Source organism: Myodes glareolus, chromosome 8 (genome assembly GCF_982192425.1).
Source record: "Myodes glareolus chromosome 8, mMyoGla1.1, whole genome shotgun sequence".
Classification (NCBI taxonomy): Eukaryota; Metazoa; Chordata; class Mammalia; order Rodentia; family Cricetidae; genus Myodes; species Myodes glareolus.
The window spans coordinates 19,479,961-19,507,643 of record NC_142033.1 but is presented as its reverse complement, the minus strand read 5'-3'; the positions used below and the strand labels follow the sequence as shown (position 1 = coordinate 19,507,643).

Genomic DNA, 27,683 nt, shown 5'->3' with positions numbered 1-27,683 from the left:
TGACACTTTTTAGACTAGCATATTAATTAAACATCAGTGTATTGAGAATAGATATAGTGTCCGTGAGTTACATAAACTGCTTGTATTGTATTTCAGTTCTATATAAAGAAGAAAAATGATTAACTGTTGAGGAGGCTGAACAACCCCTGGGTTGGTCATACAGAATGAGGCTGCTCTCTAGTGTTCACAATTTGATTATTCAGTCAGTCACTTTATTTCTCTGTATCTAGACTGAAATACAATAAAAAAGCAAGAAATAATCATATAGTTTCATAAGAGTCAGTTTTATTAGTTGCACAGTTTATAGTCAATAAAACTGAACTATTCTATTTCATTTTTATTCAATTCAAATAAGTATCTAAATTTAATGATATATAACCATCTCAGGAATATGACTCAACTCAGGAATATTTGTTTAACAAACAAGTTCCGAACATGTCATTGAACACATAGTTCAGTAAAAGAATTTGGAACTTAGAAACTGAGTGCAGTAACAGGACCACAAAGTATCACACGAAACACAGAGCAAGTTACAAATAGGATACAGTGAAGAACAACTGGCTTCCTCTTGTCATGGAGAAGAGTCTCGTCCTCTGGGTTTTCAGTCTCAATGTTTGACGGAACCTTGGTAAATCTGGGAAAGGGAAGAGAGTTCTATATTATCTTTCTCATTAGAGATTGTTCTTCTCTATGTGTTGTGCTGATCCACACTACCATGCCCATAAACATAAACCACCATGAAGGATTTCTATACTCCTAGCACCCTTCTCTCCTGGTTCCTATTCTGGACTGGAGTTCTGTGATGGGCTTTGGACAAAATAGAATGGATGCAAATATGTGCCCAAATTCTGAGTCCTTTGATATCAGGTGCTGTGCTTACCTGGAAGTTACAGAGAAACAAAGAGGCCTAGGTCATCAATAGAGAACCCTCTGCCCTCACACCTACCTGTTGCCCAATGGTCTACAGAAACAACAGTGCGGACACTCCCCACTCAACCTTTGTCTTCCCTGTATTAAATTCTGCCTTTTCACTATCACATTTCCCACCCACTGCAATAATAAGACTCTTCAATCTGACAAGCAGGAGACAACTGTTCTTCCTCTCTGTATCTTGCTTGTAAATTTCCCTGTGTTCCATGTGCTCTGATTCACAAGTGTTGCTTCAAAGTGATGAGCTGCACCTGTGGACCAGTTCCCTCACCTATGTCCTCGACCCTCTTCTCCTTAGACTGCCTTCAGAAAATTGCTTAGATGATATGGTGTGAAGTGACCTTTGGATATTATTTGTGGCATGTCTAAATTGGAAAATCTTATATATCAAAACTAAATAAAAGAAAAAGTAAAAAATGCAATGTTATTAAGGGTGAAGACATAAATGCATTTAAATATGTTTATATGTAAAATTGTAATTGCATTTACATATGTTTATATGTGGAATTATCATTAAAACGTTCTTGAGGAAAACTACTAAAAGTCAATTCACAAAATATAGCTCCCTTAACGCAAACACATTAAACCAAATAATAACTCAGTTTTCAACTAAGCACTGTAAAGATTACTGTATCAGTTTTAATGCATAAGCAATAACTCGGAGATGCAAAATGTATTTAAGAAAAGCAATCAAAACATTACCCTTTGGAATAGCCAAGGCAAGCATAGATTTGAATTTTCTGTCTCTGTTCTGTTAGCTCCTGCCTGTATGTTTTATGAATCTGAATCTGTTCATGCCAGAATGTGGTCTTGTCTTTTCTCCCTCTCTCCTCTCTCTCTCTCTCTCTCTCTCTCTCTCTCTCTCTGTAAGTGGTGTGTGTGTGTGTGTGTGTGTGTGTGTGTGTGTGTGTGTGTGTTCTTAACTAAGGGTCTTGTCTCCCTCTTCATTGAACAACACAGAAATAATCACAAGAAGGAATGAGGACACTTTAGGAAAACCTTTGGCAGGGTTGTATAATTAAAACTTCCCTGACCCCCAACTGATCCAGATAGCAAAGATCACTGCAAACAGACTATCATCAGTTAATATATATGATGTTTTCAACATTTAACAGTGGATATTTGTTTGTATAAGGTTGCCTTTCAATTTATTTTTGCTTTCAACAAATGCCTAGAATATCATGCATATGTACACACATGTTTTGCTTTCAGCAGTGGGAACAATAAACAGTATATATCTTGAGACTAATGCTCTATTTTAGCATCTATAGTAAAAGTTAAAGTTGGTTAAATGGTGAATCCAAGTCAAGTAAGTTCGCTTGTTACATTGTTCTATTAAAGGCAGGTCAAATAAACCGGCAGAGTACACAGCAGAATGTCTGGCTTAAGTAACCTTAAGATGTACTTATTGATAACTCTGCAGTGAGGTCCAGCAGAAGTTCTAAACTCTTTGAATGTAAGAAATATTTTTGTGATAATGTAAGAGATATATTCATAATAATGTATCACCATAGATTATCGAAAAATAATCACCTTTAATAACATTGTCTGATTATCAGGGTGCCCTACTTTACTTAAGTTCCAGTTTATAAGCGATATGTGTAACGAATATAATAATTTTGGTTATAAATTTATGCAAAATGAAAAAAATCATTACTTCTATCTTCTACATACATACCCAGAAGTATAAATGTTAAATACCTTAGAAAAAAATGCTTGTTTATGAAGGATGACTAAGCATATATCCTTACATATTCTGGCATCTCTCTTAATAGCAAAATCCAGAAAAATGCTTTGCATATTCACCCACCCCCCTTCCACCAATCTTAAAGCCTCAATTTATGAAAATCAAGAGGATGGCAAACCCAGAGCAGATGCTGCTAGGCTCTCAGGGGGATTTCACACTCATAGACATGAGTCTATCTTCACATACGATGAGTGCTCACAGCAGAAATCCAGAGGAAGCACTAGCGTACACAACGCAGAGCTGGCAGAATGATGTGCCTGTGGGTGCAGTGACGCCCTGCATCAGTAAAAGAAAGGTCCAGGTGGCTATGCAAACTTTACAAGACTCTGCAAGTGCAGAATTCCCCTCTAGGCAATTACTGAGAAGGAAATTTAAGGGACAAATAGGCTAGGCAAGCCTTGCTCTTCTCTCCCCTTGCCTCTGCCTTGCTAAAAATTACTAGATGACATTCCTAAAGCTGGCCCCCAAGGTATAGTACCTTACTTGACCACTTCCTCCTCCTGAGGCTAACTAACTACCAGTCCTGTCTGGTAAGTACCCTCCCCAATGCCCAGACCAAGCCCTGAGCGCACATTCTGTGCACCAGCATAGTCTTGTGAGCACCCCAATCCTGTCTAGGCGCTATGCCCCACAATGTCCAGACCTATCCCTGATCCTACATCCTGTACACCAGGCCACTCTTGTGAGCGCCTAACCTGGAGAGCACCATTTGACAGTCCAACGTGGGTAGGAGAAATCTCATAAAGCCCCACCTACAGGAAGTAAATGGATGATAAGATATAGACAATCAATCTTACCCGAGAATGGGCCCCCAGGAAGTTATCTAATCTAAAGTGGTCAGTCCTAACACATAAACATAATAGAATAAAATCTAATTCTAAAGTTTCAGATTCTGCTGAAAATGGTGTTCTTTTACGTTCCAGTAGAGGGCGCAAAACCCAAAGAGTGTAGAAGAAAGCCCCTCCACAGCCCCCAATTCCTGTGTCCCCAAACATTTAAACTCAATCTTTACAATTTTCTTTCTAATTTATTTGTGGGACATATATATTTTTATATAAAATTGCAGCATTTAGATTTGAAGAGCGGATATTTTCTGACCACTCCAAACGGAAATACTTGTCTTCTCCTCTTGAAGAAGAGTTGAAGCTAAATGACAATGAAATGGCAAAGAGGGAAGCAAAGTGTAGGCTGCCATTTCTTCACTGCCATCCCCCCTCCCCCCATGTAAACCCACAAGCACATGGATCCTGAGAACACTCAGAACACTTTATCCCATGAGCATTCTACAGATGTTAATGCATTTTGCTGGCAATAGACATGTTTATTTTATCCTATTTCATTTTTTTGTGATATATAGTGCCTGGGTGAGTTCTTATTATCAATTTAGCACACCCTAGAATGAGCTGAGAAGAAGGAACCTCAAGAGACTATTTGCCTAGACCAGACTGGCCTGTGGCCATGCCTGGGAGCCCCTTGTAAACAGCACCCCACCTAACGAGGCAATACTTAGTTGACAGTTGTATAAGGTTTGAACACTAGGTGGCGCCAAACAGCAACAGTTGACTAAGTGCAAAGCAACAACACAACATAAAACTCAGTCTTTAATTATTTCATTATAAAACTTATGAATAGCAGAGACTTTTTTTCGGATAGAGATTGAACATTAAAAATTTTCACAAATTTTCCAATAGATAATACATCAAACATTAGAAAGTACAACAGCTGATTCTATTAAAAATAAATATAATGGACCAGGTGGTGGTGACGCACGTCTTTAATCCCAGCACTTGGGAGGCAAAGGCAAGCAGATCTCTGTGAGTTCGAGGCCAGCCTGGTCTACAAGAGCTAGTTCAAGGACAGGATCCAAAGCTACAGAGAAACCCTGTCTTGAAATATATAGAGAGAGAAATAATCACTTGAATATTAATTATATTATCATATTAAAATAAAAACTACTAATTTCATTATCAAAATATTTTATCAGAACTGTGCTACAACAATGACATTTAAATTCCTCGTTTGTTAGTCACTGAAATAATAAAAAAACAAAAACAAACAAAAAAGCAAAACCTGTTACTGACGTCCTTGTCCTTTTTTCTTTGGCTTCATGCCAAGGCTGTGGAGTGACTACCTAGGTTAAGAGACTTAAGGGAAGGTGGGAGAATGTGCAATCAGGGAATAAGTAAGAGAGAGTAAGATGCTTTTCAAATGCTTAACTCTCATCACAAATGTATTTGATGTTAACTGAATCGAAGATATTGTTTGAGGGATATTTTCTTTCTTTTCTTTTTTTTTTCTTTTTCTTTTTTGAGAATGGGGTTGAACTATCAAGATCTGGAAACAGAAGAAGGTACTACTAAGCTTACCATGGAGTGTATGTAAAGCAATGCTAAATCTCACTTAGGTTCTGCCTGCTCTCACATCAGGCAGTTCATACTGCTCATTCTGCAGGAGAGATACCAAAGCTCTGTCACTCAAAGCAGCAGAGTTCTTAGTTGTCCAAATCACAATAAGCTAGTTCTTTGCATCCCAGCTTCTTCCTGTTCGCTTTGTTTTAATCAGAATACCTGATAGTAGATCTGTTTGGCAGAGTCAAGATTGCCTAGGTTACTATAATAGCAAAGGAGGCTCAGTAGGTCAAATTTTTAGGTTTCACCTTTAAAAGATTGAAGAACTATATTTATGGCAAATAGCCAAAATATTGGCTTACTATTTTTGATACGTTGTACCACAGAGAAGGTGAACAAACATTATCTAAAATAGTTCAAACTACTCGTTGAAAATTCCCCATGTCATGAATGATTAGGAGAATAAAACTGTAATTGTGTCAGAGACACAAAAGGAAAACTAGAAAGTGGATCTACTAAGGTTGGAGGAAGATGAGAGCGCACCTTGAAAATAAGAAAAATGATAGTAGAAATACTACACAGATAGTGTGTAAGTACAAATTGGGGACAATACATTGAGTTCATCGAGTAGGAGACTAGTGGTCTCAGTGGAGAGCAATTATAGGGGATATTAAGGTATAAAGCAAGCTATATATTAGTGAGATTGTAAGAGGTAAGAAAGTGGAGTATCAGTGTTGGTCACTTGTTTAAGGCAGAAATAGTTAAGGAATATATATATATATATATATATATATATATATACACATATATATATAATATAGTGCTTGAAAGCAGATTAGTAGATGATTTTGTTATTTTGTTTCCATACAGGGAGACTGCACATTGTTGAATGGGTTCACAAAAGACAGGAAGGTTGAAATCCCAGAAAGAAGTGAATAGGAACATAGCAAAGTTGCTATATTCGCATAGTATGCTGGATTGTGATGCTGTAATTTTATCTATGAGATCCTGATGCATCAATGATGTAGACTGCAATAAAGTATAGCATGTGATTCATATAATATTCTAGTCTTTTCCTTTCCAATGGTTTACAATCTTCAGTTCAGACAGCACATGTAAGGTAACTGCAGTCTATTTAAAATATGCTTGGTCTATGAACTACAGAGTAGTTTATCTTTTCACATTTGCTTAGCTATTTCTACTGAAGTAAGATATTAACACTGGACATGTTGTATCAAGGAAACTTTACTTTTACAAAAGTTCTTAGTACAGGTACACTTGAAAATAACTGCAAGTGATTCAGAACATTTCCAGGAAGTATACTGCATTTATTTTGAATCCTTTATCTGTAATATCTTCATTTCCTAGTGTATCATTTAGCACTTTATTATCTAAAATTCATAGGTAATAATATGTCAAAAACAAAAATTAGCCATCTTCATAGCTATGCTTCTTATCAACCTTATAAAAACTCATGTAATAATATAGTGAAACATTCATCAAGTTATAAATTTTAAGAGAAGGCAGTCCTACATTTGTAATAATTACCACATCCTGATAATTTTATGTAAGTAATGATTTCCTGGGACCTTACAGTTAGCTCTTATGTGTCAACAGAAAGCAAGCAGTGTTACCATATTAATATAAAGCACATATTTAGTTGCTGTTATTTTTGATATGTGTAGGACTTCATTTCAGTGAACTCTTCACATTCATAGTATCAGAAGGAAGGAAAAGGAGATTGCATAAAGGAATATGGGAGGAGACAAAAGAAAAGAAAAAGGGAAAAGTACAGGAAACAATAAAAAAGAGACGTTAAATGTGGTTGCTATGGTGTGATGCTCAAAGGAGGTCTGGTGCAATGACCATTGCATGTTTGTTTATTCATTTACCGATTGCTTAGTTAAATCTGTTTGCTTAGTAAATCACATCTATATAGGAATTACTAGTTTATCTTTGTTACATACAGAGTTATGAATTCTCTCAAATATGAGACAATTATATATATATATATATATAAATCTACAGTTCATAACAGATGTTACACATGTAACAATCCAGAGTATTTCTATCAAGTGACAAAGCAGAGTTCATCCAGTGCCCAAAGCAAATAAGGCAGAATAGCATATGTTACTTTGAGTAACTAAAGCTGCAAGTTTCCTAATAAATCACGGTGAACACTGTAGTTATATAATATGATAAATATTTTCATTTTTCAAGACCCAACTCTCCAGTTTTGTTTCTCAAAGAACTGTAACTGTAAATAGCTAATCTTCAACATACCATATAATTTATCAATAATTATTTGTAAATAGATGGTAAATATTTTTTATTTATACTCATTAAAAATATATATTTAATTAATAATTGTCCTCAAGTTAATAACTATTCATCAATAAGTAAAAGCAGATAACACAAACTATACACCTCATATTTATAAATTAAATGACAGAGATTTCAAAAACTGATCAGTATTTTAACCCTTTGATTATTAAAGACTAAAGTATAACACACAAACATATTATGAAGCAAACTCTTCTCCTAGGCCAAATCTTTGTCTAAGGGCACAAAGAAAACTTGGGGCTATGATTAGAAAATAACACACTCTTAACTTAAGAGAAATGCTGCAATAAAGATGTTTGGTCCACATACAACTTACCTACAACTACTGTAAATTTTATTATTTTTCTTCTGAAATATCTATATAATATTTTCTTACTAGTGTTGTAATGATAAATCATTATAATGAAAAAAGCTTTTGATGTGATGACATCATACTTGAGTACCTGACTTACTCATTAGAAAAACTCAATGAATGCTTAAAACTTTTGAAAAATAGGATTAGACACTGGGGAATCAACAGATGTGACCTTACCACCCATTACCTTTGTCTGCTCTGCCAACTACTTGGAAACAGGTGAAATGAGGCCAAAATCATGCCAAGCAAATCACTGAATCAAGGAAAGGTCCAATGTCACTATCCTTCTTAGAGATCTAGGCAGAGGAAAAGAAAGCCCAGAAGGTACTTGGGCAGAAAACCGTGATCATAAGGGCTTCTGACAGGAACTGAAGTCTGAGGTCAGGAAAGGTAAAACCCATCTGACGGCCTATAGAGAATGTAAACCTTTCAGACTTCCTCCTTCCTCCTGAAGAAGGAGAATTTCCAAGTTCCAGGTCAAGTCCTTCTACACTCTGCATTCTTCCCTGTTTGCTCTCTTGTCTTCCTTTCCAACTCCAGAGCTCATTGTTCTTGTTCTTGGCACTGTGAACCAGTAGTTTCAAACCTTTGCCATGACCCCAACATCCTGACTTCATGAAAAAATCGCCCCCTTTCTCTCTTTCTTAGCTTACACCCTTCTATTCATTTTTCCATGACATCTTTCCCAATCTTTAGTGTTGAGAGAAACTTTTCCTTTCCTGCACTCTGTAGATTCTCATAGTCTGCAACAATTAATCTGCTTTTTACAATATTATATGTTTATCATTTCTAAGGCTTATTTCATTCATCTGGATATTTTAGAGTTATGTCTTCATGTTTCCATATACTTGCTTGTAGTTTTTCTTTCATTTCTAAGTCTCTATTTTATTTTCACTGTTTTCAAGTTCATTTCAAATACCAGACCTTCTCATTCCATCATATGCTGCCTATATACATTTGGAGATTAAATACTGAAGTAACTTCTCCTTATTATCTTTTATTTGAATTTGTATATGACTCTGTAAAATTTTTGACTATACTAGATCTTTGATTCTTGAGTGAATACACTGTGTGCATAAACAAAATTCTCAAAGATAAAAAGTGTATCATATCACATATGACTTAAATATGTACTTCAGATTTGAACTTTGTTAAGTGATAGATCTAAACAATTTAATGAATAAAAGCAAACAGAAAATAATCAAGACAAACCAATCAAAATCTTGCAGGCTTACACAAATTTAACATTGAACAACCAAACAATTTTGACATATTATCATAAAGAATAGCTTTATATTAGAAAGCAGCTCTAATGAAATTTCTGCAATGCCAAATAAAACAAGGTGGAATTAATCCTTCTCTCTGGGAGTTATAAATAAAGAAAGTAGGATTTGGGTTCATGAACTCTCACAAGACAAGATGAAATCTGATAAGCATTGGCTATCCTTAGTCCAGTGATTCTCAACCTTCCTAAAGCTTCTACCCTTTAATATGGTTCCTCATGTTGAGGTGACTCCCAACTATAAAATTATTTTTGTTGCTGCTTCATAATTATAATTTTGTTACTGTTATGCAATGCAAGTATTTTTGGAGCTAGAGGTTTGTCAAAGACTTTGCAAACCACAGGTTGAGAATCACAGTCTTAACAGGAAGGGTAATTAACCTAAAAATCTGGTTGCCCCCTTTTCTTTGTTGACCCATTAAAATTGAATTCATTTGAAGACCCTTCTCTGGAATACCGTTCCCTTTCTTAGAGATCATTGATGTCAGAAGGCCTGGACTACTTTTTACTTCTGGACTAATTACGATCTATAAAGATTATTTGTTAATTTCCCACATACTGTAAGGCAAGGGATATTTGCATACAACTTTTATTCGCAACAATAATTTGTTTGTTTCTTTTTCATCTCTATGAATAAATTCATGAGTGAAATATAGTAATGAAACAGATGAGAACAGAAAACTTTCACATAGTGAGGTCGGAGTTAGAAATAAAATAAATCAAGCATGGCAGGCACACATCTGGGAAAGAAAAAGGGAGACATTACAGGACACCAGGTGACGGTAGTCTGGATGCCCCTGGATAAATCACGTTAAAGAGGAGACACTAGTGATTTGTTTGAACTGATGTGACACAGTATAATGGGAAGAGAGAGGAAGATGCCATCTCAGTCACAACGATTTAATAAGCAAATTCACAGTCTCCTTTGATTCGTAAGTGTGGAGACCCTAGAATGTCTTTTAACTTGGGAAGAATGCCTCTGTCACATATCTATAAATAGACTATGGCTATTGTCTTAGTTTTAAATTTACTTAAAACATGTAACATGAATCTTTGTAAAACAATAAAATAGAATAAGATAAAATTAAAAGGGACCATCACAGTAATAATTTTAAATAGTCTCTATATGATGATTTTTTCTTCAGTTTGTAAAAAATAAAAAAGTTGTGTAATTTAATGCTTAAAGTTAATTTTAGATATGGAGTTAGAGAAAGGGAATTTTATTTTCCTCGTCTTACACTTATTTTTACTTAAAATTAGATTATAATTCTTAAGTCTAATCTTAATTAAAAAGAAATGTCAAATGTCTAGATAGCTAAAAAATAAAAGCACAGGAAAAAAACTACTAAGCTAATCAACTGCCAAAATTTATAGGACAGTTGTTTCTTCCAAACACACACACACACATACGCACACACACACATTCAGTACATACAATAAGGCTATGCTACTATACTATAAATTAAATTATAAAGAAAGTAACTGAGGACAAATGTCATTTTAAAAGGTCGATGGCATCTGACATTTTAAATATGGTCATATGTGTTTAAAGTTTAAAAAATTTTGAGGACCCTACTTTCCCCCTAAGATTTCATTTAAAGAATTAATTTTCCCAAAGAGTTCATGGAGTTCTGTATGTAGAGAGGTCTTCTCAACTGTACCAGCAACACAAAGCCATGTTCCAGCAATAACTGTGAATCTACACAATTTGTATTTTAATTCTGAAGAACACCATTTTATTTCCTATATAATTTGCCATCATTGAATGAATGACTCCTTTGTTAAAGCCTTTCCTCAGAATTTCCCAGGAAAAGAACTGGGCAGAAATTAATTTCCTATTTGAAAAACTTCTTAGAATTTATGTGAAACTTTTGTCTGAAACCAAACCACAAAATTAGCATTTCACTTAGCAGTGAGTTTAAATAGCTGCGAAGCACAGTCACAACCATCATCTTGATCATCACCAGCTCTCTTCTTCCCTCTCTTGGGTTCAAGGTATTGTGTTACTACACAAAAAGCTGCTATGATTCAATAATTACAATTTATTTGCAATGTTTTCTGCATTTATAAAATATTGATACTTTGTTACAATGTGCCAAGAGATTAAAATTGCACTTGTAAATTTTAATATCTTCTGAGTGATGAAGGAGAAAGAGTACTATAGCTGTATAAATCAATTTACCTTTGTTAATTTTGTAACTAAACATATTGATTACTAAATTAATACATAATTTTCATATTCTCTAAGGAAAAGAAAATTCTAATTATTTTATCTAGTTCAGTGGAAGTTTTCATGCAAAGTATTTTCTGATCTCTATGAATATGATAGTAAAGACCATTTTAAAAGGATCTCTCAGGACATCTTTTATCTGTGCCATTTGACTAATACATATGTGACTAAGCTAATGATATGGATTTATAAATAACTTCTTTTGTGCAGATTTTTGCACTTAGAACCTTAGAAAACCATGAAAAGATAAATGATAAATTAGATAGTATTTTAAAATGTCTCTTCTTTCCTAGAGCTGTTTTAGATCTTGTTTTATCAGTGTTAGTTTGTTGACTAAGACAAAAAGATTACATGTACAGAGTGATTTTGTTTTTCCTTGTTTTTTTTTTGTTTGTTTAGATTTTTTTTTCTTTTGCAAAACAGGGTTTCTTTGTACTGCCCTGGCTCCTCTGGTACTCATTCTACAGACCAGGCTGGCCTCGAATTCAGAGTTCCACCTGTCTCTGCCTTCCAATTACTGGGATTAAAGCCATGCACCACCACTGCCTGGCTATTATTTTTACATTAAGTTTTTTTCATTGATTTTTTTCAATTTAAGTAAATATAACTATCTCTAATTCTGTGCAATTTCCTGGAATTCTAGAAATGAACACAAATATATAGGAAACTAATGACATCCAGTTGAGTCATTGTCATACAGAGATGTGGATAGGTTGGTGAGGAAAGTCATGATGTGAGAAATAATCATTTTTAATTTAATTGTAGGAGGTCAATAATATAAGTCAAGAGAATTTTCCCAAAAAATTAAAAATAAAATCCTTTTTTTCATTGAATTTCAAATGAAAATTTCCATTGGGGTTTATTTATTTTGTACACCTTGCAAAGGTGATTATTTAAGGAGAATTGTTGTTTGTAATTATTTTAAGGACTGATTTTTTTCCTCTGAAAATAAAGATAATAAAGAATATCATATTGAATGCCAAATTATTTTTTAAACATTAAATACAATTGATGGGAAAGTAGTATAATATAAGAACTAAGAAAGAACAGACAAGATGGTTCAACATATCTAAACACTTGCCATGGAGCCTGGCATTTGAGTTCAACCCCAAAGCTCCAATGGTAGAAGAAAAGAACGGGCTTTGAATTTTGAACTCACAAATTGTTATCTGATCTATATACATGCATGCAGTGACAATAAAGCTTCAGAGTGGCAGGATTTGAGAGAGAGAATAAATAAATGAAAATTCAAAGTTAGAAGAACTAAGATAACAGAAATGGTAAACACTTATTTTATTTACATAACCAAGTATCTTATGTTTAAAACTGCTACTTCTCAAAAGAATTTATCTTTATCATCATAATTACTCTTTTGTTGAATGGTCAAGGAAAGATGTATGAAGATAAGACCTAACATCTTCTCACTCTTTTTCGTAAATAGGACTCAACAACCATGAAGCTCCTCATCCTCACCTGCCTCATGGCTGCTGCTCTTGCTATGCCTGTGAGTACAGTGGATAAAAAGCTCTATCCTCTTATTAGAAATGATCCACCAGCTGTTCATACCTGAGTTGCTACAGTAATAACACTAAGCATTTGATGATCTCTACCTAACAACTGCAGTCAGAATTAGAAATCCTTCCAAATCCATAACTCCAAGTCACTTCTCCTTTAGAAATTAAATAAACCCACAATGAAAATCACAAATAAAAGTGAGAAAAAATAAAATATTGCATAATACTATAAAAAACATAATAGGATATAGCAGGGCTTATTTTCCTAGTACACCATAGAGTAAGTGTCCTTCTCAGTATGCTAAGGCATATGATATTTCTTTATCGTGTATAACAGAGAGCCTTATATTCCATAGTATTCTACAGAGTTAGATATTCATTTTAGGTGCCTTGTATCCACTTGACTTCCCAAGAAATATAAAATTCATATACCAAAGAAAACAGTGTGGTATCTGCTTGTATATGGTAACCCATTTAACTAAATTTAATTGTTATCTTAACAATCAAAATGCAGATTTAAATAATTATGTAATATAAATGATGATAAAATGCAATAATGACAAAAATTAGCATGTAGTTAGGATATTATAGCTTCCCTACCAATTTGTATGTTTTAAAATTGTTTTTAAAATTATCATGAAATATAAACTGTCCAGAGAAATAAATGATCATTTTGAAGCAGTTCAAACTAACTGAAAAGTTTTACTTTTCAGGCATCTTATATGGTTTTCTTAATTTTTTGTCACAATCGAAAGTAAACAGAAACTGTTTTTCTTTGATATTTGCCAATAAAATAATTATTTCTTTTATTCCCAGAGCAACAGTTTCTGACAATTTTTAATATTATTGTTAAAGATTTTTCTTAAATAGCAATCTCAAGTAAATGGTATTATATGTGATTTATTATTGTTATTTTGATTGATTTTAGCCTTGTTTATGTTATTCAATTTTCTGTTACTTTTCAGAAACTTCATCACAGAAATGCAGTAAACATTCAAGTAAGTACTGTACTCTGCCCTTCCAGAACTTTCTCTAATCAGGGACTTAATTGATGATGCACTGCCAGCAAAAAGACCCAAATTCTGTCTTTCTTTTTCTAAGAAATAGCCCCTTTTAGCTTACTGGAGAGTATCTCATCCACAAAAATGTTAACAGATGCAAGAATAGTTATTCATACAAAACTTTCTGTAAAAATGCACATGGGGTCAGTGAAATGTCTTAGTGGGTAAATGGTCGTGTGTGCAAGTCTGATGTCTAAGTCAGTCCCTGAAAACTCAAACTGGAAGGGAAATACCAACTTTCAACCTTTAAGGTTGTTCTTTGGCCTCCATATATGTACCTTGGCATAACATGACCACTTACACACACACACACACACACACACACACACACACACACACACACACGAAGTATCACTTTGTTCACAGGAAATAGTTAGCAAAACGGAATATGTTAATATTTTAATATATTCTGGCTTTTCCTTTTCCTTTTAATTCTTGTGGCTTTTTATTTGTTCTAATTTTACGTAATGAATCATGAATTAATTAACTATACCACACTCACTACAATAGGAATCAATCCTCCACTCTTTCCAGTGTATGAACTAATGCCATGTATCACTTATTCTCTGCAGAATCAACAGCAGTACAGCTCTGAGGTAAGTTACCTGTGTAGGGAGCTGAGTTCATGTTCTGCCGGTCCCTTCAGTTAGTTATGACGAATGTGGAATGCCTTCTACGCACTGATTTTTATATATCTTCAAAAGTATCCAAGTGTTCAGATACCAGGACTGTCATCTCAATCCTGTTTTGATTCAGTGCATATGTAAAGTCTTTGCTTGACAATTTGGAAAACATGCTTAACAGATCAGGCTTGGGAAAAAAGGAGCCAGGTACAGTGTCTCTTTTAGATTTTTGGTTTAATGCATAAAACTAAAACCACAGATTTATCTTCCAACTAAGATAGAATTAAACACTTGGGCTCCTGTCGCAAGAAGTTAATATTTATGCATTTACATCATCTCCACATATAAATGAAATAATATGTTTCAACTCCTGTGTATTCTTAGGAATCAACTTATTTTATAATTCAAAATTTAATTTCAACAGGAACAACAGGAGTCTGTTAAACTGCCAATGTATCTCAAGTTCAATGAGGTAAGTGTTACCAGTTCTTAACACACAAATGCAATTTTAGAGGAAAACTCAGTCTTTTTAGGCTAACATGCAAGTAGAGGAGGAAATTATGACATTTCGGTGCGTGTATCACTCACTATACTTTGCTCTCAATAAATAGATAAAGTACAGTATGCTTGCAAAAGTGTCTTCACTTGAGTTGATAGTCCTTTTAATTCATTAAAAAGTAGATTTTAATTTTAATTTCTATCTAAAATTTTGCTCTGACTGAACACCTGTCTTTTCTTTCAATGATCTATTTAGCAACTCAAGAGTCCATGCTCACAACGTAAAGTACTCTCTGCTACAGTTCTTGACAAAGTTGTTTGTTGAATACAGCATACCAAATTGTAATGGAAGACAATTATTTATTTAAAAGATTTGATGGCTAACCCAATTTTGTCTGAATGAATTTTAACATAAATATTTTAATTCTTTCTCTTATTTTTGATATTCTAATATATCATTTCCCCCTTATTTTTCCTCTCTTCAAACCTTCCCAAATAGCTGTCCCTGCTTTTCTTTCTTTCTTCATGAATTGATATATATATATATATATATACACACACACACACACACTTTACCAAATACATAAATACACTATATTCAATCTGCATATATTATATTATGTGTTCAAGATTGACCATTTGGTATTGGATAACCAATTGGTATCCTCTTCCTTAGGGATGACTATTTCTCATGCTCTCAGCATGCCGTAATTATCTGGAGTTCTTTGTGTTGAAGACCCCTGGACTTTCCACTGTCCACTTTAGCAAGTCTATCATCAGAAGCTGAACCAAAAGGTCTTACTAACCTGACATCCTAAACATGAGCTGAACAAAGACAGCATAACTTTGTTTTAAGACTAATTAGCACACTTAAGACAGAATGTCTCCATGAGGTATAGAGTTTTTAAAAAGCTACTCAAGTATTAAAATTAATTGATCATAAAACTGGTCATTAACTGAACTGTTTGACAAATACAACAAAAATCAGGTAAAACAAATTTGAAAGTATTTTAAGAACACATTTGCTAACAGAGTATACAAAAATAACACAGCAAAGAAACACAAGTTTAGAATTGATGTAACAAGAAGCAATTGGACATTAATGGAAAATAGATTTAATTTTAAATTCACAACAGTAAGGGATTATGTCAGTTTGATTACTGATTCACATTATTTATGTCCTTTATAACTAATACTGTTTTTATTTCTTTTATAACCATAAGAAATTCTTCAATGACCTGAACAAAGTAAGAAACATTCTAAGAAATTTAAACTGTTATTAAATTCTGTGGTTTAAATATGTGTTACACAAGTTATATTTTGGTTTTCCAGCAGAGAGCTGTTCTGGCAGGAGAACAGAGTGATGAAATCAAGGTACTAATGCTTTCCATAAAGTAATATGACAGATGCACACCTCCACACAACACAAAGACACTTTTATTTGGACTGCCTATACCATTATCCTTTACTTGACCCCTCATTTACCCATTTGAAATAACTAGTGGATTCTAGTGATAATTAAAAGGCCTTCTAATTGAATGGACTTCCATGAACAATTGTGATGAAGTATGATTATGTACATATACCTCAATGATTAAACAACTAAATGCAATTACAGTCTGGTCCATGGTTTGCATAGACTATGAAGGCTGAAGAAATGCATTGTCAGGGATGATTAAAAAGCATTGCAAGTGGCCCCAAAACGTTTTACTTCACACCAGTGTTCTTCCACTAATCAAAGACCCAAGGGTCTTTTTTGAACTTGATTGATTAATACTTTTTTAAAATCAATAATAAAAAGAGTATATAGTTCTCAAAATTCATAGAAGCAATGATGAACATCTTTTGCAAACTATTTAATGACTGAAATCTTTTCTTACAGCAAACTATGAATGAATCAACCGAGGTAATGCCCTTTGTTTTAAAAATACTTCACTGGGTTTGGGGAGGGGGCAACACATAATAAGCATTCTCTGTAGTTATCGTACATAAATGAGAGAATAATTCTGAGCATTCAGTGACAAATATCTCTAATTGCTAGAAAGAAGACACGGTTATGTGTTTGCTGAAATTAAGGAGATGATACACTAACGCTGATATTTTGAACTTCAGCCCTAGGGTGTTATCTTTCTACTACTGTGATGCCAAACATGGGTGCAGGATATTCAGCAAAAAGGAATTATTTCTTAAATATCTGTGCACACTTGAGCAACTCTACTCTGGCAGCTTTTCATACAGTGTTTATGTTCAGTGTCCGGAAACTAAGATAAAAGAAAACAAAAAGTTGTACTGTCACAGACATATTAACATGTTGGCAGTCACTCCTGAGGTGAAAGAACTCGCTCAAAGATTTCAATTAATCTTGGAAATGCAAATTAGAAAAGAGAATGCTTCAGTTTGACATGTTCTGTTTGTTTTCCTCAATTCCTAGATATTCTCCAAATTTGTATTTTCTTCTAGCATCTATTTGAGTTGGTAGTGATTAGTTTTATATCTGAGTGTTTGTCATGAAAAATAAGAAAAATTTATCTTCTCATTTCTTTTCCTTAGGAACAAGCAATGACAAGTGTTCAGGTGAGTTGCTGTTTTGTAAAAACCAAGCAATTGTGCAGCACACGTGTGTGTGCACTCTGCTTCATTTTCAAATCCTAATTTATGCTGAGCTCACTGGGAAAATGAATCTCAAAGTATTTTCTTTCTTGAACTTCTCAGAATTGTGCTCAATTTTAAGAATAAAGTATGCAAATATGTTTCAGTTAAAACTGGGAATAGAAATTTAAGTCATTTAAATAATAGTAAAATAAAAAAGTTTGCTTGTTGATTAGAATAAAAACTAAAAAGAGAAATGTGCATCGAAGTTAGATGTTGCAGTAGAACCCTTTGCTGACATTTGGAACTAAGAACTTCCTTTTCTAATCCTGGGTACATTTCTAAAACAGATGAACCCACATTGCAACAACCTATGATCGATGCTCTGTGCTGCCCAATGTAAAACGTGGGATGAAACTGCATTGGTCAATTACATATATAGTCAATTAACTAGCTCCAGATACAATGAATCAGTGGAATAGTAAAACCAATCCTTAAAAAATGTATTACTGGAGATGAAACTACAAAGGGATATATTTGTGTGAATTGGAAGAGAGAGTAAATATTTCAAAGGGTATATGATTTGATACCTAATCTAATTTTTATCACCATAGTGAAAGTGTTATTTTCAGTTTATTCACATTAACTAGTCCCAAAGTATGTGAGAATTAACACTGCCCCTTGGGTCTTTGATAAACTTGCTGAATAGCTATTCCATTATCTTTTTATTTTATCGGGAGTTTTCATAAATTTTGCATTAATACAAGGGCACAGTTGTTTTTGTTATAATAGATAAAAGGCACTATTTAAGGGCTTTTTTTAAACTTTCTTCCCACGTTGTTAGACTTTCCTGCACATAATTTTCAAGTAAAATCAATGAGAAAGTATATTACTGTAGCCACAAATCTTTTCACATAGTTCGTTTCAACACCAAAATGACCCTTTCAGTGCCATGGGACTGTTTTCTTCAAATTTTGAAACTTTGCAGGAGGTCATAACACTCATTTTCTTCCTCTTAGCAGGCAGTCTCCAGCACCAGCTCATCAAGTGAGGTAAAGGGTTTCATTTTCACTTCGAGCTTCTGTACCTTGGGGGACATTTGTGAAAACCTGTAAAACTATATGAAATTACAACATAAGACCTCCTTGCCTGATATCAATGTGTGTGACACTATATTTTACAATGCGGTTATCATCCCTAAAAAGGAGAAAGGAATTGCTGGTCAAAGATTAATTTAAAGAATTATTTCTGGACAAACAATCCTATCTGGCCATGTGTGGGGTCCCCCAGCTTGAGTCTTCATCTTTACATTTAGTTTCTTTCTTCATCATCCTCAGATTTTTTAAAATAGAACTTGAGGCTATTAAATGATCTCTTCCAACTGAATGATGTATGTGCTTTATATTCTGTGTAGAAGTCACTTGGATGTGGATCACCCTGGCTCTGATAATACAAGTAGTTTTCCTTCTTTTCCTCTTGCTAACCTAACGAGAGGACAGTAGATCAGAAGATGTTGAAGTCAAAGCTTTGACTTGAAGAGTTAAATTTCCAGTTATTAATATAAAATGTTGGATAAGTAGGGTAGTTATGGTAATTTTCAGTTGTGTTTATTTCCATTGGTAGCAACATTCTGAGTAATGTCCTAGTAAAGTTAGTAAAACCAGTCTAGAGCAGTAACTTAGTAATATGGCATGTTGTTGATTAGAATTATTCAAATAAGAATGTGTCATAACTATAAATCTGTGTTTTCATCATTTCGTTAGGAAACTGAGAATGTCATTTCCAATCTCAACGAGGTAAGGCATATTTGCTAAATTTAACATATTTAACAATATACTATTATTAGTAGTAAAAAAAAGTATATCCAGGCAATTTTCACCTCTGTGATTTCCTTCTTTCTCTTCCTTCCTTCCCTCCTTCCTTCCCTTCTTCCTTCTTTCCGTCCTTCCTTCCCTTCCTTCCCTTCCATCCTTCCTTCTTTCCTTCCTTCCTTCCTTCCTTCCTTCCTTCCTTCCTTCCTTCCTTCCTTCCTTCCTCCTTTTAGGCTAAGCACATTTCAAGTGAAGACATACTCAACCAGTGTACCCTGGTAAAACTTCAGTGAGTCTTTCAAAAGCAGAAAGTCAGGCATCAGTGAAAACCTTATAATGTTGATGTATTTCCTTTTTGATATCGGCTTGACTTGCAATACATAGTCTCATGAAATCTAAATGGCCAATTGTCAACTTCTAAACTTAAGCTAACAACATTTAGCCTATGTTTATGATTCTTTCATTTTAGCTAACTATTTTATTTAATGTTTTCTTGGTTTATCGTTTTTGAATCAGTATACCACGCTATCTAAATATTAACACATTCATTTGTCAAATTAAAACTCCAGCTGATGCTATGCTTTCAATCTGATCCGTTCACTGTGTCTTGTGATAAATAAATTGTTATTGTGTTAAAGGTAGCACATGGTAATTGCTCAATAAACTTTCATTTGTATTAGAAGCATTTTGACTTGGTTCACAGAGCAATCTGAGCTAAGTCAAAAAGCAAGTAATATTTCTGTCTTCTGGTTAGCGAGCCTGAGGGATACTGAAAGTGTGGCTGCCTAATACTCACACTTAGAGACAACTGCATTATGGTTTGAATTAAAGCAATTTTACAGGTAATTTCTTAATGGTTATAAAAGAGATAAAATCATTTGGGGTAGAGGAGGTAATAAAATAAGATTAATAATTCCTCATCCTTTAGTCCTGAGAAAAGGCATTGCAGGTTTACTATCTAAAACTACTGAATTGTGTACAGGAAACTGAGAATATTTTTCATTTTAAAAAGGAACAGCTTAAGAGACAGATCAAATGCAACCAACAATGCCAGGTAATGTTTTATTCATTATAATGCTAATTCATATTCAATTACAAAGATAATATAAATGAGTTTCATTCACACTTTTTTCTTTTTATTTATTTATTATGTATACAATATTCTGTCTGTGTGTATGTCTGCAGACCAACAGAGGGCACCAGACCCCATTACAGATGGTTGTGAGCCACCATGTGGTTGCTGGGAATTGAACTCAGGACCTTTGGAAGAGCAGGCAATGCTCTTAACCTCTGAGCCATCTCTCCAGCCCCTCACACTTTTTTCTTAATAAGTCATTTATTCTAGCTTTGACATTAATAATAATTAATCATAATTATTAATTATTAATAACATTAATTAATTAATAATAATTAATCAATTATTGATCTGAATATCAGCATGCAATGTTTGCTCCTTCTAATTTTTTGAACCAGACTTAAAGTTTATTAACTCTGTGATATAAACATGATATTAAGAGGCAGGGGAGAGAAACAGAGAATATCGTTACACTCTGTACAGTGGATGTGAGCTTCTTAAGGTTGAGCTAAATTTAGATATCATATACTTAATTTCTAACTAGGAAAAAGTTTGCATTAGTGGAGCCAATGTCAAATATTACATATTACTCCAATACAAATTTATTTCAGTCAATATACTAAAGGAGAATTATTTTTCTTTCCTAGCAAGCTACCATGGCCCAGGTGAGGTTTTTTTTTCTAAATCTAAACTATTTTAAAATTTCTTAAATACTATGACAATAAAAATTCTGTGTCAATCAATATACTAAAATAGTTATTTTTTTATCTTTAGCAAACTACCCTGTCCCAGGTAAGATTCTTAAATTAGAAATAAATTATTTTAATATTTTTCAAATACTATGTCAATGCAAATTCTATATCAATTGATATACTAAAAAGAAAATTGTTTTTCTTCTATAGCAATCTTCCCTGGCCCAGGTAAGAATCTTAAATTAAAAATAAATTATTTTAATAGTTCTCAACTACTATATCAATGCAAATTCTATACCAATTGATATACTGAAAAGAAAATTATTTTTCTTCTATAGCAAGCTTCTCTGGCCCAGGTAAGAGTCTTAAATTAAAAGTAAATTATTTTAATATTTCTCAAATACTTTGTCAATGCAAATTCTATATCAATTGATGTACTAAAAAGAAAATTATTTTTCTTCTATAGCAATCTTCCCTGGCCCAGGTAAGAATCTTAAATTAAAAAAATTTTAATAAATGAATAAATAAATTTAAAAAAGAAGGAAAATAAATAAATAAATTATTTTAACATTTCTCAAATACTATGTCAATGGAAATTCTATATCATTTAATATACTAAAAAGAAAATTATTTTTCTTCCATAGCAAGTTTCCCTGGCCCAGGTAAGATTCTTTTACTAAATCTAAATTTTTCTAATATTTCTCAAATACTATGTCAATACAAATTCTATCTCAATAAACATGCTAAAAGAAAAATTATTTTTCTTCCACAGCAAACTTCCATGGCCCAGGTAAGTTTTTTTTTAATTAATCTAAATTAATGTTTCTTAAATATTATGCCAATACAAATTCTACATCAATCTACATACTAAAAGATTTATTTTTCTTCCACAGCAAGCTGCCCTGGCTCAGGTAAGATTTTTTTTTTTACTGAATCTAAATTATTTTAATATTTCTTAAATACTATGTCAATGCAAATTTTATATCAGTATACTAAAGGAGATTTTTTTTTCTTCCTTAGCAAGCTGCCCTGGCTCAGGTAAGATTGTTTTTACTGAATCTAAATTATTTTAATATTTCTTAAATACTATGTCAATGCAAATTCTATATCAGTATACTAAAGGAGAATTTTTTTTCTTCCTTAGCAAGCTGCCCTGGCTCAGGTAAGATTCTTTTTTTTAGTGAGTCTAAATTATTTTAATATTTCTCAAGTTATAAGCCAATATAAACTCTATGCTAATCAATGTACTAAAAAAGCTTACTTTTCTTCTTTAGCTAGCTTCCCTGGCCCAGGTAAGACATTTTACTAAATCTAAATTATTTTAACGTTTTTCAAATACTATGCCAATACAAAGTCTATGTCAGTCGATATACTAAAAGGAGACTCGTCTTTCTTCTTTAGCAAGCTTCCGAGGTGCAGGTAAGATTATTTACCAAATTTTAAATTATTTTAATATTTCCATGATGTGTTGTGTGATAGTGATATCCGTATTGTTGTTTCAAGTTGATTCTGTTAAGGACAAATCTACAAAAAATTAAATATCTTATTTCACAAGTACAAATGTCACTACTTCTGTTAGAAATTAACCGATTGTCTTAACTGTGTATGTCAGGTTAAGTAATAAAGCTTACACATTCTAGAAGCATCCAAGTTTTGCATAGCGTTTCCATTATATTTCATAGTACTTTTTGCAATCTCTATGAAAAAGACAAGTGCATAGTAAGTGTTGACTATTCATAAATGAATAAAATCGGTAGACTGAAAGACACAATTTGTTTTTCTTCTTTAGCAATCTGCCTTTGCTCAGGTGAGATAATTTATTAAATTTCAAATATTTTACTATTTATATTGAGTGTTACATTTTAAAACATACACTGTTTTTGTTTTAAAACACAGAAACTCCTCCCAAGACCGAGCCAGTTCTACTACTCAAACATGGTAATATTTTACTTAATATTTACCAAAGAAAAAAATTAATAATGATTACAAATAGGTATGGGAATAAAATAGCGTGTTAAGGAATTGATGGGCTTTTGGACTTGTATTTATTCCAATGAATAAAATTTATTTACTATTTGTTTTTCTAAATTTCACTTAATTTAGTCTTACCTGAAATATTTTTATACACTCAAAATATGAAACTTTGGATTGGATACTGATATAATTTCGACTCATTGTAGTTAGCACAATAGTGTGAAGTCAGATGTCTGATTAATCCAGAATATGTTTTTTCTGTACAGGAGCAGCCTTACAGAATGAGTGCATACAACCAAGTCCAAATGGTAATATTGATCTGTATTTTGAAATTAATATATATTTGTTTTAAAACTTTCATTCAAATTGATTCCTCTTTCTCCTATTCCTAAACGAGTTTGTACTGGTTAACTTATCCACCGTTGTGTGGTGCCTGCTCCCGGTCCACCTTGTACATGTCTCAGCTCCTGTGGCCAGCGCAGCTATAATCACAAGCATTACAAAGGGTTACTTTCTATAGTTACATGTGTTCATGCCAACACCTCTTCTACTGTCACGTACCTATATGTGTCAATTTCGGGTTGTCAGACTAAATGTAGTTTAGGACTCTCCAGTTCGGTTTTAGTCATGTTTTCCTAATCGGGGCATGTTGAAGATTGACTAGATTTACTGACTGACACACTTTAAAGAGACTATCTAGCTAGATTCTAGACTTCAGAGTCCAAGGGGATTGTATCAAAATCCTCCCGCTTTCTATTTTGTTATCTATGAGGGGAATTTTTCGGTCGTACAGACACTGTCTGACCCACTCTGTATACCACTAGTTCCATTGTGTCTCTGGGATTTAAGATAAAAATCAGTTAATATGAAACAGCTGTTGCCTAGCAATTCTGACTCGGGATCGCTAGAGCCATTGCATACCAGGCATGAAGATTTCTAACAGGACTTACTATTTAGTGAATCAGTGATTGTTGGGGATGCCTCTGTATCTTAGAGGGAAAGATGTCAGTGGGTAATTAAATAGCACTTGACAAAATTAGTGTCAGTTCCCAAGTCATTAACAAGAAAGGTTTCAAACAGGTTTCTTCTTCTGTGTTAATAGACCCTAGAAAGTTAATTTCTATTTCCTTTTTTCTTAGCAGAGACAGCCTATGAGTGTAGTGGAACAGGTAAAAAAAAAATCTGTGTGTGTGAGCATGCACACGTACACATGTTCATGTGTCTTTGTGTAACATTTGTGTGTGCATGTAAAATGTTGACATATATATAGTACAGTGTTGATATAGGTGTGTGTGTGTGTGTTGTTTCAATAAGTAGCATTGATTGCGCCAATATTCCTTAGCTGCCGGCTACTCTTGGGCTCTCTAGTGATAGTTCTGACCTCATTGTAGATTTTCGAATAACTTGCTGTAGGAAAATGAGAGACTAATTCTTCAAACACCTCTGAAGGAAAATAATTTCAGTCCAACCTTAAAATTAGAAAAACACTACTTGGTACTCTGCTTCCAAACATGGTTATGCAATAGAGACAATTTAAGTTCTCAATCTGAATGCATATTGTGTCTCACTTTTGAGAATTTTAGAAGTCTGTAAATTTATCATCCCCCCCCATTCCCACATTCATGTTTCTAGTCTTTATTTTGAAAAGAAGTCACTGTGTGTTCAACTTTGAGTTTCTGGGAGCTTGACGGTCCCACTTGTATGCATCACATAGAGAGTTCTATTATTATAAAGAAACTTAAAAATGTGATGGATTTTTCTTTCTATGAATATGATTATGGCTAAATATTGCCTCCCAAGGTTTAGATGTTAAATCAGTTATTGGTTTGGGGATGATTTGTCAGTGTGTCCCAAGTTATCTTCATTGAGGTCTGTAATTCCAATCACTTTCACTGCTCAAAGTAAAAGCAAATTTGAGGCAATTGTTCAATTTTATTTAAAGTGTGATGAAAATATTGGCTTCCACCTTTTCTTTTATACACAGTTTGGAAAATGTACATATAGATATTCTCCTTTTTAAATTTGGTACCATAATTTAGTCTTTATTGGTGCCCAGCTATATGTAACTTATGAAGACTGTTTTTTTTCCTCTCTCTTCACCAAGGAACTGGCCCAGTTCTTCACTCAGGTCAGTTGGTTTGATTATTTAATTTTATTTTATATATCAATAAGAAAAATAGAAATTTTCATACATAATACCTGTGTTAGTTTTTATAAAAGTATTCACAGGAAAATTTGACCTGTTTTTAATTTTATTTTTGGTCCCATAAAATATAAATTCCACTTAGAGAGTTTTGGATGTATTAGATAGAAATTTCTAAATTTCTAACTAAAATTATATAATAGATCAATAGAAGCAGCTGTTTGAATATTTCAGAAAGGAACACAGTTTTTTTTATCCCCAAACTGGTTTCTTGGGAGGGCCTGAGTTAACATTTAGAGAATTATTTTCTATATATGAGACATTCAAGGATCAGCTATATTTACCCTGGATAAAGGACCCTTCTTTGGACATCGGAGTCCTTAAGGAAAGTTAAGTAGGTTTAAATTAGCAAAACTATTTTTTTGTAGTGAAAATATCAATGAGTTTTAGTTAAGTACTAATAGAGACTCATGTTCTTATTTCTTCTGGTCTGGTAATTGGATCTGTATGGATAATATTGGGCCTAAGGATTCAGTTTTGAAAGGTGACCTTAAGAAGTGAGACGAATACCCAGCTCTGTGTGGACTCAACAGCCATTGCTCACACCTGTTTTGGGGTTTTTGGGTTTTTTTTGTCTTTCTCTGCAGGTCGTTCCACAATTCTACCAGCATTATGAGACCTATCCTTTTTGGTCTTTTATTCCACAAGACGTACAGCACATTACTCCTGAATCTGTTCTTAACAGTGCCAAGCCCATTGCCCCCAAGACTGCTGAAGAAACCAAAGTGTGGTGGTAAGTAAATGAAAATTACTAAATGTTGATGCTATGCCAAAGGATACATAATAAGAAAATATTTAGAATAAAAATAACCAGTCAGATGTTTTCTGGTATCTAAGACTCTAAATGACCTCTCGGTAACAAGAAGAGCAGAATTCTCCATTCAGTAAGTGGAACCCACTTTAATGATGGAAGTAGAAAACTGCCGATGCACAGAAAACATTTTTCTTCTGTTTTCACTGATCTCGAAGCACTTTCTCTCTCTCTCTCTCTCTCTCTCTCTCTCTCTCTCTCTCTCTCTCTCCATATATGAATATATATGTATGTGTGTATATATATATATATATATATATAAAATCAATATGAAAGTGTTATGTATGTAAAAAAAGAAAACACATATCTAAACATGCATTCATCCTAAATTCAACTCCTGGCCTTTTCCTCATTTGAAATGCTATGGTAATACTTTTCCTTATCTTTAAGGTGATCCTTAAAGTAATCTTTGTGAAGCATAGTATGATGAAAACAGGGACTTAATAAGTAACCATCATCTTTTTCTAATTAAAATTTTACTACTTAATAAATTTATCCATTAATGTGAATAAATTTTGTTTTTTCAGAGACATTAATTCAACCCTCAGAAACTCCACAATTACAACACTCGGTGAGTTTATAGTCTGTGTGTCTAATGTTTAGCCTTACTCCATTTGAAATTTGAATTTTCATAATTATGTATTTAAATAGTATTAATACTTAAATGATTTAATGGCAAATAATGTTTTACTAGTAAAACTTGTAATAATGGAAAAGCCTATGCGAGTATGTGTGAATGTTACTACTTCTTTGTGGAATAGTGCCTCTGAGACAAAGATCCTATTCATTATGATGCTAAAGTAGGGATCAGTAGCAAGTCACACAGTAAAACTAAACATGTGTTTTAATCATCTCAGTCACTCTACGTGTGTGTGTGCTTGTGTGTGGGTGTGTGATGTGAGATGAAAGCAATAATCTTCTGACTTATGTGGCAGTCTTTTTTTGTGTTTTCCTGGTGGCATCGGTAATAACACAAAACGTTACACCTTAGTAAAAAATTATCTTTAAATCAATACAAACCAGAAACAATGTGTGTGTTTGTGTGTGTGTGTGTGTGTGTGTGTGTGTGTATATATATCAGTAGTAGAGAAATAAAAATGATCCCATGAGCTAGGCTGATGTAAAAAAATGGGTAACAAAGTATATAAAATCTTAACAATTTCCCCTCAAAATGACATAATATAGCTAACCATGCATTTCCACCTCTACTTACAGATGTGACTGGAACCTCCATCATTTTCACTTCTCCTCTTCATTCATCATATGGATTCATCATCCTATCCAAGGCTCAATTGCTATACTAGAATAGGAAAACACCGTAGAAAGGGCAATCATTCTCTTGGGTTGTCTGCTGCATATTAGACAGCATAGCATCCTTTCTTAAGCTTACCTTTCTCAGATAGTCTGTTTAAATTCCAGTTGCATCATGTCAGAGGGAAAACACCGAGTGGAGAGAATTGAAGTCTTTAACTAAGTTTCTATAATGGAAATTTTGTTTTAAAAGACTTTGAATTGATTCTTCTGTAAATACTATTATTTAGTGTAATTGTGTGCAGTAACTGAGATTTTCTTTTTTCTCTTCAATAAATTGCATTTT

General features: G+C 33.4%; 1 protein-coding gene across 4 annotated transcripts; it reads left to right on the top strand.

Moving 5' to 3' along the window:
* Positions 1–493: 493 nt before the first annotated feature.
* Positions 494–27,683, top strand: Csn1s1 (casein alpha s1). 4 transcript variants are annotated; one of them, XM_048443095.3, is made up of 32 exons: positions 494–628; positions 12,677–12,739; positions 13,715–13,747; positions 14,383–14,406; positions 14,858–14,905; positions 16,155–16,178; positions 16,264–16,305; positions 16,814–16,837; positions 17,482–17,505; positions 18,543–18,572; positions 19,284–19,316; positions 20,344–20,385; positions 21,054–21,071; positions 21,181–21,198; positions 21,309–21,326; positions 21,437–21,454; positions 21,565–21,582; positions 21,743–21,760; positions 21,871–21,888; positions 21,992–22,009; positions 22,119–22,136; positions 22,243–22,260; positions 22,373–22,390; positions 22,500–22,517; positions 22,888–22,905; positions 22,995–23,036; positions 23,339–23,380; positions 24,212–24,241; positions 25,177–25,200; positions 25,863–26,008; positions 26,614–26,657; positions 27,302–27,683. In XM_048443095.3, coding segments are annotated over exons 1-31 (924 nt in total). In that variant the 5' UTR covers positions 494–610; the 3' UTR covers positions 26,615–26,657; positions 27,302–27,683. The 4 variants fall into 4 exon arrangements, with proteins under 4 accessions (XP_048299052.3, XP_048299054.3, XP_048299051.3 ...); XM_048443097.3 differs by having other exon boundaries at positions 18,540–18,572; positions 24,215–24,241; XM_048443094.3 differs by having other exon boundaries at positions 18,540–18,572.

Coding starts and splice junctions, on each gene's coding strand:
- Csn1s1 (XM_048443094.3), top strand. Junction 14,407..14,857: donor AACAGCAGTACAGCTCTGAG/GTAAGTTACCTG, acceptor TAATTTCAACAG/GAACAACAGGAGTCTGTTAA. Junction 19,317..20,343: donor TCATTTCCAATCTCAACGAG/GTAAGGCATATT, acceptor CATTTTAAAAAG/GAACAGCTTAAGAGACAGAT.